Below are 9502 nucleotides of genomic sequence, written 5' to 3' on the forward strand. Positions count from 1 at the left end.
TAAAAAGCATAGCAAGCTATTATTAGTTTGAAATAAGTGTTAAAAATATTAATTCATCCTATTTTTAACCAAGTTAACCAATTTTCTACCCATTTTTGTTACTTCTTTGGAAAACTTAAACCATTTTGCTGCTTTTAAGCATTTTTGCCACTTATTTTTACTACTTCGACCCATTTTTGCTACCTTTTTGGAATGTTTTGCCACATTAACCCCATTTTTGCTACCTTTTGGCCGCTTTTCAGTCACTTTTGCTATTTTTTGGCCATTTTTCCCATCACTTTTAACCCCTTATTACCACCTTATTGCAACTTTAACCCCATTTTGCCACATTTCTGCCTCTTGTGATCTATTTTGCCATCTTTTTGACACTTGCAAACATTTTTTGCCACCTTTTTGCCAATTTTTTCCCACTTTTGCCTTTATTTGACCACTTTTTGCCCAATTGTGCCTTTTTTATCACTTTTAACCCATTTTTACCACCTTTTTACAACATTTAACCCTTTCAGACCACTTGTAACGCATTTTTGCCACTATTTTGCACTGTCAAGTTTTTGCAAATGTCAACCCATTGGCCACTTTTTTGTTTTTCACCAATTTTCACCCATTTCTGACTTTGTTTTACCACTTTTTGCCCAATTTTGTCATGTTTTTTCATCACTTTTAACCCATTTTTGCCACCTTTTCCCCACTTTTTCCATCTCCATGATCCCACAGTTGGCTGGGCCCCAGAAAGCTGTTCCCTTTATCTCCCCTTATAGACCACCTTGACTGTAACATTTTTTAAAAACTCTATTTTGTATCGATCGAGATATGGTGTGCCTTGAGATTTTTGCTTAACCTTAGGTGTGCCTGGGGCAAAAAATGTTTGAAAATCACTGGTGCAGATAATGGATGGATAGCTCAGTGGCTCCATACTTTTGCATAGCACTCTGTAATGGAGCCTATTAATGGTTCTTGAAGTTAGCAAAACACTGGGTTATCTAAATTAGGTTTGATTGGTGAACTCTCTGACTCCAACCACACATCAACGCCACAAGGGGCAGCAGAGTGACACCCTGATATTCAGACTATACTTTGATATCCCTTCTTTAAAACATTAGAACCCTCCATCCTAGCTTCCAACCAAAAGCTGTAAAATTTCAGGGTCAGACTGATGCCACTATTTGGTTTAGCCATTAGCCATCTTTTCTTCTGGTGCTTTTGCAGCTAGCCTCAAGTGGAACCATGAGGAACAGTTGTATTTCCACAACCTCCACATATTTTCACTTTTCAACACCAGGGATTTTCACTTTGACTTTCCTCAATCTTTAATCTTAGTCTCCTCAGCAGATGACCTTTTATATCCAGTCTAATCACAATCCATCAAGTAGTTGTCGAGAATTACTTCAAACATCAGTTGTCAACCATGCAGTGGTCCATCAAAGTCATCTTGATTCACTGCCTGTAAACCATGCCTGTCATAAGGACTCATCTGAGAATATGGTTTGTCCATCAAAATTATCATCTAGTTCTTATTTAAAACTGGTTCTAGCATTTTCTAATAAGTGACTTTGTCTGTTCTAGACCTGATAACCTTTTACAGACGTGTAGCTTCTAACCTGAGGGGTCCGAGTGCTCTTGCTGCTCTGTGCTATCCTCTTCGTCTTCAGACGGCTCCTCTCTTTCATGGTAATATCCCCTGTGTGAGTGTTCGCGGTGCGTGTGGCGATCATAGTGTGTGTGCCGTGAGTCTCTCTCCATATCACTGGCATGGGAATGATGTCTGCGTCTTTTCCGTCTGTGGGAAACTGGAACACCAATGTAGACCGGCTGGCACTCTGAGAGAGAGACAGATGGAGAACATGTAAGTGTTAGATCAATGAGCAGATTCTGTAGGGATGATAAAGCATCACATAATGAGAAGTTATCAAACATTTGCTAAAATTTCAAACTATGGGTAGGAGCTGGATGACTGCCCTGCCACCTAAAGTATTGCATGTGCAGTGTCAATTCAAACGACCAAATTTGTACTAAATAGAGTCTGACAAGAAACCCCCAACTATCTCCAAATGCATCACAATGCATCCATTACATACTATATCCACTGGTCCTCTGCATTACACCCAAGAAAAATATTCACCTGGGAAAGTCTGGAACAGGGGTGTCTAAATTAAAGTCCATGGCCCAACTGTGGCCAGTGGTCTTTTTTTTTTGATGTTGTTGCTTATTAGACCATAGCAAATTTTCACAAGACTAGGTAAAAACCTATGGCGGACTGCAACTATCTGTGATGCTTGTTGAAATGCCTGGCTGAAATGTGTGTTCTGGCAGAGTGATTTTGTCATGACTGTTAGTAGTTTACGCACCCAGAGGGCGACGGTGAAACTAGTGATGTCACCTCCTCCTACACGTCTTTTTGCTGGGCAGCTGTCCCAGTCTTCAACTTTTCAATGCTCCATTTCTCCATGGCGCATCCTCTGATCGGTGCCCCGTTAGTGGCCATTATTTGCTGGACCAGTATGGATTGTGATTTTGTACAATTCATTACAGCACAACACCGGAATCTGAGGTGTTTTGGGGTTTTTGTCCACTTACTGTTTATGTCCAAATAGCAGCGGCCATGACACCTGTGGAGACCATCATTACCTGCCCCTGGATCTCCTGTGTTTTCCTCAGGGCATACTGTTTCTCTTTAATGACCACCCTCAGGAACAGTTCCCTCAGTTGTTCTGACCACAGTGGATGTGTTTGATCCTCATACCAGCTCTGCTTCATGCTGTCACATACACTGGCTTTAAACCCTGCTCTCTGACGCTGCAGACTCTGTGTTGGTACACGTGAAGAGCCACTGTGGCGTCAATTAGGATTTTCTCTCCGAACTCATAACTTATCAGCCCCACACTGCTGTGTTATGCTCTGACAGCATAGGATCATCTGATTATGCCCTCTGGTTGCTGTTTTTGGGTAACATTGCAGAGTTTGAATGCTTTCAAGTAAGGCTACTGTTAGCCTAGCAGCAGCAGTCCACTAGCTTCGCCTATTACATTATTGAACATTTCCTCATCATTCACCGCTATATGGCCATAACTCCCCAGTTCATTGGTTTAGTTAGCTGGATGTGGGTGTTATCTCCGAAATGAGCCATGCTGATCGCTATGATATGTCTTGGATTCTTTATTAGATGAGATCGTGTGGGCTCCTCATTAACCCTTTGTGTTAACCATATGCTAACTCTTCATCAGCACGTGCTCCCTACAGCTGTCGAGGTTGTAGAAGGCTATGCTGAACATCTTTCCCAACATGAAAAGCTTAAAGGGTTGTTTTATGCTTTGTCATACAGAAATGTGGCCCAGTTCTGGTGAAACAGAGGCTAAAGCTATATCTGAGTACTTACAGCAGTGGAGGCAGCCATTACAGGGCTTTCAGCACAAGTAAACCCTGCCCATAGAGCAACTCTGTATGGATGAGCCATACATAATGTTAACTGGAGCCTAGTTAACACAGTGGAGGCAGCCATCACTGCCAGCATTCAGTCCAAGCAAACTCTGTATTATATGCCTCATTCAAAAGCATCACTCACTCAGTTATTCAGTCAGTTACTCAGTTAGTATACGAACAAGGCCATATGTAGGGCTTACCTTGGCGGTCAGCCAAAAATAGAGTGAAATGTGGCTTACATTACAGCATGAAGCTTATGCTTGTCTACTTTGCTGCTGTTTTAATTCTGTGGACAAACATTTTGACAAGAAGAATTTGTTGATATGCTCTTTTTCATGACTAAGAGACAGCAATGTTATTAACATATTGACAGTCAGAATTACAGTATCTAGATTCATAAGGTCCTGAGAAGTAAAAGGATCTCGACAACAAATAGCAACATGAAGCGCTAATCATGCATCAACACTTTTTTAAAGTTTGGCAGATTTGTAACCTTGCAGAGCAGATGGATCGTCCAGATTCCACATCTGTCATCAGGCACATCCATCCTGCAAAGTTCCAATCTGAAATGATTGTGCCCAGTCTAAGAGCAGACAGAGCTATCAGTGTGGTTTGAGGAAGGCGAGGAGGTACTTCCAGGCGGGGTTAAGTTTTACTGGATGCTAGTAGTAATGACTGCTGTTGGTGTAGTGGTTGGCTTAGATGTAGCTTAGCATGGTGACAGTCTTATCCAAACTGGGACACATTTTTTATCACAAAAGAGCAAAGAACCACTCTGAAAGCTGTTCTTGGTGGAAAAGATGTTGTTGTTCTTCTCCTGACCTGCTTCAGCATTAGATGGCCATGACTGTCACTGGTGAGGGTATTAGCTCAGATATATGCTTATACTTTCCTCTATAACAAACAAAGTTTTTTAGTTCATACCTTTACATGTTTCGACGGAAAGCTTCTGTCTTCGTCAGAAGTGTCACTTCTGATATATATATATAAAAAATACATCTCATGCAGTGGATGAAACATGTTGCTACCCTGACATGGATGAGCATGTCAGGGTAGCAACTTTGTGCAGTTTGCTCTTTTTTTGTGTCTAAATGTAGAGAAGCTGCAGGTGTCTACGCTGTCTGCTGCTCAGGCATTGTTCCCATCCTGACTAGGGGTGGAGCCAGTGGTAACCAGGGCCAATCAATCTGCTTGGCCACCCCAAAATCCTCAAGAATGATTGGTTATTTGTCTTGTCAGTTGTTAAAGGGAAGCTAGTAAATGATAGTCACAAACTTTTTTCTTCTTTTCTCATCACAAGAACAAAATTATTGTGTGTGATTGATGGCCCAATGTAGCCAAAGACTCCAGGTGTTTTTGTACATCTTTGGTTCAGTTTGAAAAAAATCTTTGCCAAGTGAATGAAGTTCATTTGCGCTGGTGTGAAATGGGATCTCAATCAGACGTAACCACAGGAAGGACTGTAAATCTCTGGATTAAACCAGCTGAAGATCGGACTTGTCTGACGGATATTTGGAACTGTTTGGGTGGATGCTCATGGTTATGGAGGATTAATATACATCTTCTCCTCAACTGTCTTGATAAGCTCCTGGACTCCAGTACATTAAACCACAGTCATTTTCAAACTGTGTGGTCAGCAGACTGGTCAATGCAAGGAGCAGTCTGTCATTGTGATCGTTGAGTGTCAGCTAGGCCTTGTGTACTTCAGGAATTTCTCCGTTAGGGAAGATTTTCCTCACACCTTTTGGTCTGCTTTTAACAAACCTGAGATAATTATCAGCACTGTCTGGAACAAACTGGTCCATGATTCCAACCACAGCAAATGAATTACAGATGTGAAAATGCCCTCAATTTCTACAGGTTAAGGAGCTGCAGTCTTACCCTCCTCATCATCGTAGTGCCTGTGACCTCTACTTCTCCCTCGCTGCCAGTCATGATGATCCATCCTGAAACAGAAATGCAAACACAGAGGCGTCAGGAGGAAACATGGAGGCAAGAACGAGCTTAGCGAAGAAGATTTCTAGCCGTGCTTCTGTGTGCTTGTCTTTCTCTGGTGATAGACATTTTTCCAGTTGGTCGGGGAATCCTCCTGGCCTTATAATGACACCATCCAACCTCCTTGCCCCCATGGCAACACATGTGCTGCAGCAACCTCAGCAGATCAATGCATGACAAGAGGAAAACTCAATGGAAAACCCAAGCAGCCCTTCAGGGCCCAGCTGCAGCACAAACCATGGAAACCAAAGGAAATAAGTTAGCTTTACCACTGAACTGACCTTCTGCCTTCATAGATATTACATGTTTGATCATTTATTTTTAACTGTACGCAATATACTGTGTACAGTATCTCCTACCTCTTTTTCTTAGGATTTTTTCTTACAGGTATTGAGCATGAAGTGTCTTAGGAGATGAAAATCCATAATTCAACAACATTAAACAAGCTGATGTCTGTCAGAGCCTCTACTGAGGGAGAGTGTGATCTTTTATTTACTGCAAGCCTGATTGTACCCTAAGGTACAAATTATGGCAGGGAGGTTTCAGAAAATAATTCATGGCGCACTGAAGTAAAATGAAAACGCTAAAGATCGTACACCATATTCCCGTTGTGGCCGTGTTTCTGTGAGATCATGGTAGGAAATACAAACATCATCATTATTTCATGCTTTAATGTTTTATTGTGAACATGGAGATACTGACTGTTTTTTATTTCTTCCTGCTTAAAAACAACTACAGAGACAATGGATACTGCAGAATCCAGAAAGAGATCGGATCACATTTATTGTTAAAAGTCATCATGTTTATAGCCCAGTAGCTACCAACAGATCGCTACCTTTAGCATTCCATCACTTCCTGCTCAGCATTTATCATTTATAAGATATAGTAGTCAAAGCTTGCATTAATTAGTGGGAGATTTAACTAAAAATGTAATGTTTTTATTTTAACCTGAGGTATAACTCACAAAATGCATTTATACTTACAATAAAACTCTAATCGTGTAGCTTTGTCTTCAAACTTCACTGTTATTTTTACATTTAGTTTAGTAACCTGACAAGCCGGATAGACGGTTTCAACCATTGCATGGATATATTTCACATTCCTCTGGGAAAGCCCCCATACAAAGTGTTTGGGAAGGGCAGGACTTTTCAGAAAATTAACCTGATTGGGTGAACATTCCGTCATTTACATTCATCATGAGCCAATCAGAGCGACGAGACAAAATGAGTTAGCAGGCATGTGCAGCTTCAGCTGCCAGAGTGTTTGAACAGCAGAGCTTATAGGTGGCTAAAGTTCATGCTGAAGTCTACCCAGAGATGCTTTGTGTGCAAAAACATCTTCTCTACTGAGAGAATGTCGCCATCATTGCTCTCACACTGACATACACCTGTTATGTTGGAGTAGACATTAAAAAGTGAATCCACCAGAGGTCGCCATCTTTCACAGAGCAACTTGAAAGCTGCGCCATCCTTCCCACGGACTGAAAAAGGAACTGTCTGTCCTTCTGCTCAGTTGTGAAATCGGAGTTGCTTGTCTAGCTAACATCAGTGTTAATTTTGTTGACTAAAACTATGACTAAAACTATTAGTCAACAGCCTTTGTTTCCATGACAAAAACTAGACTAAAACTAACAAAAATAGATCTGTGATTACTAAAATGGACAACAACTAAGTTTAGTTTTCATCAAGATGACTAAAACTACACTAAAATGTAATGTAGTTTTCATCAGACATTCGAAATCTGTGATATTTCTCAACTGTGGGTAAATCTGTCAAAAAACAATGCATCTGCAGCTATTCTGCCTCTCAGCTGTAGAAAGCAGGGACCCCAGGTTAGGCAGGGTGCAGAGAACACACTACCATGATTTGGTACCAGATTTAGGCAAGATAATAAATGCTTTGACTAAAAATAAAGACTAACATGTGAGGACTTTTTATGGACTTAAACTAGACTAAAACTAAAAAGGATAGATTGACTAAAATGTGACTGAAACTAAATGACATTTCATCTAAAGACTAAAATTAAAAATAGCTGCCAAAATCAACACTGCCTGCAAGGTTATTAGTTAAGTGCTTTTTTTTTTTTCTATTAACGGGTGCTCAGATAAATTTTCCTGTTTCTCCAAAATGATTAGAAAATAAAACATAAACTGGATTCAGACCTATAGCCACAATCCTGAGGTTAAGAAGACCACTGCTCTGTAATGTGTAAGTTAGAGCTAAGATAAACAGTTACAGACAAAAAAAGGTGCTTCTCAAATGGTCAGATTATAAAATAATGGATACAGAAACATGAATGTAACTGTGGAGGTTGAAGACAGAGCTACACAGTGACCATGTGAATGCAAAAACATCCAGTAAGTCTTCTTTAGGTAAAATTAAAAATCTATTAAATGAGCATTAGTATCTTTTAATAATGTAAGCCTTTTCTATCATATCTATGAGGACCAAAAATGAAAGACTGCCAGGACTGGGCTAAAGGCTAACAACCTTTTAAAATCTGATGGTTGCTAATTGGTCAGTAAAGAAGCAATTTAAGGTTCGCGCAGCAGGAAGCGAGTTTGAAGAAACGGAGTTTCTTGGTGTGCAGACATTTTTTCTTCCTTATGCATGATTTTATTTTGATTTTCAGCTGATAATAGGGCTGTCAAATTAATCACAACTAACTACGAGCCACAATTAGTGTACTATGTTTTTTCAAATCAGGATAAATCATCTGCTTTCTTTTTTAAGGGATGCACTATATTATCGGCTTGATATCGGTATCTGCAGATATCTAAATTTCTGCCGATATTGGAATCCGATATTTTGGCCATGGATATCAGCATGCATTAACTACAAAATTTGGCCTTATATACTAATAAAGTAGTGGAGTTTTAGGCTGGACCAACAGACCAGTGTAAGTTGAGATCTTTTTCTGTATTCATCTTCATTCTTTAAACTTAAAGTGTGTTTAAAAAAATGTTTGTTTTTTCATCCTCAAACCTTAAATTATGTTCTGAGGACTAAATTTTTGGTTATATCAAACATATTTAAATATCGGTATCAATATTGGCTAAAATGAATCTATAAATATCAGCATATTGGATTTTGACACAAATTTAACATCGTGCATCCCTACTTTTTTTTTTTCTTTTAGCACTCTTTGGTTAGTCGACGTCAGAGTCTCCCTGCAGCCACAGTGATGTAGAATAAGTCTGCCACTCTCCTCAGTGTTTCATCTCACTTTAAAAACCCACAGACAGCTCAGTGGAGAAGTCAGAAGTCATCTGCATCCTGTGTTATCAGACCAAGGTTATTATAGTCAACTGACACTAACTAAATAATTCAAACTAAAAGGTAAAAATCATTCTAGTTAACCAAAACTAAGTAAAAACTGAGCTTTATGAGAAAAACAAAAATGAACTAAAACCTAATTCTGTGCTGGCAAAACTAGATAAAAGTTTGACATGAACCCACAGGCCGGGAGAGTAAAGTGGCCTGATTTGATTGCAGAAGCCTTCAAACAATGATTAGTTTTAGGTCCTGATATACAAACATCCAAATTGAACAAATAAAATGAAAAGTAAAGAGCCGTTTTGGGTCTGGCCCCTGACAGATGTTGCATATTGCCAAAAAAGCCCTAACACTTAAAGTAATAGAAACTAAACTAAAACAGAAGGTTTTTTTTTTTTGTTTGTTTTTTGTTTTTTTTTCAAAATTAAAACTAAACAAAGGTAAGACATCAGCAGGAAACACTAATAAAAACAAAAGTAAAATCTAAAGCTAAATAAAAATAAAAACTAATGAAAAATCACAAACTATTATAACCTTGTATCCGACATTTTCCTTTTTCTGTTCCCTTATTTCCTTTTCAGTCCATAACAAGTTCCTTTTACCACGGTTAAGTTCACGTCATAACTTGATCTCTCTGAAAAGCAGATCTGTATTGGAACAGCAAGTTAGCTGCTATTTAAGCCAGCAGAAAAATACAAAATTATAAAAGAACAGTTTTCAATGCAAAATATGGGAATTTTAAAATAAAAGATATAAAGAATATGATTAAATTTGATTATCTACAGAAATCCTGAGATGAAGCGCAGTATGTTTTA

General features: G+C 39.1%; 1 protein-coding gene across 1 annotated transcript in view; it reads right to left on the reverse strand.

Moving 5' to 3' along the window:
• slc4a5b (solute carrier family 4 member 5b) overlaps positions 1-5425 on the reverse strand; it is a 62179-nt gene extending 56754 nt beyond the window's left edge. The window contains exons 1-2 of the mRNA XM_041811307.1: positions 5299-5425; positions 1599-1817 (exon numbers count right to left, since the gene is read on the reverse strand). Of these exons, the coding sequence (XP_041667241.1) occupies positions 1599-1817; positions 5299-5362 (283 nt within the window). The 5' untranslated portion in view covers positions 5363-5425. The remainder of the gene's footprint in view (positions 1-1598; positions 1818-5298) is intronic.
• Between the last annotated feature and the right edge of the window lie 4077 nt (positions 5426-9502).

This window comes from Cheilinus undulatus, linkage group 17 (genome assembly GCF_018320785.1).
Source record: "Cheilinus undulatus linkage group 17, ASM1832078v1, whole genome shotgun sequence".
Classification (NCBI taxonomy): domain Eukaryota; kingdom Metazoa; phylum Chordata; class Actinopteri; order Labriformes; family Labridae; genus Cheilinus; species Cheilinus undulatus.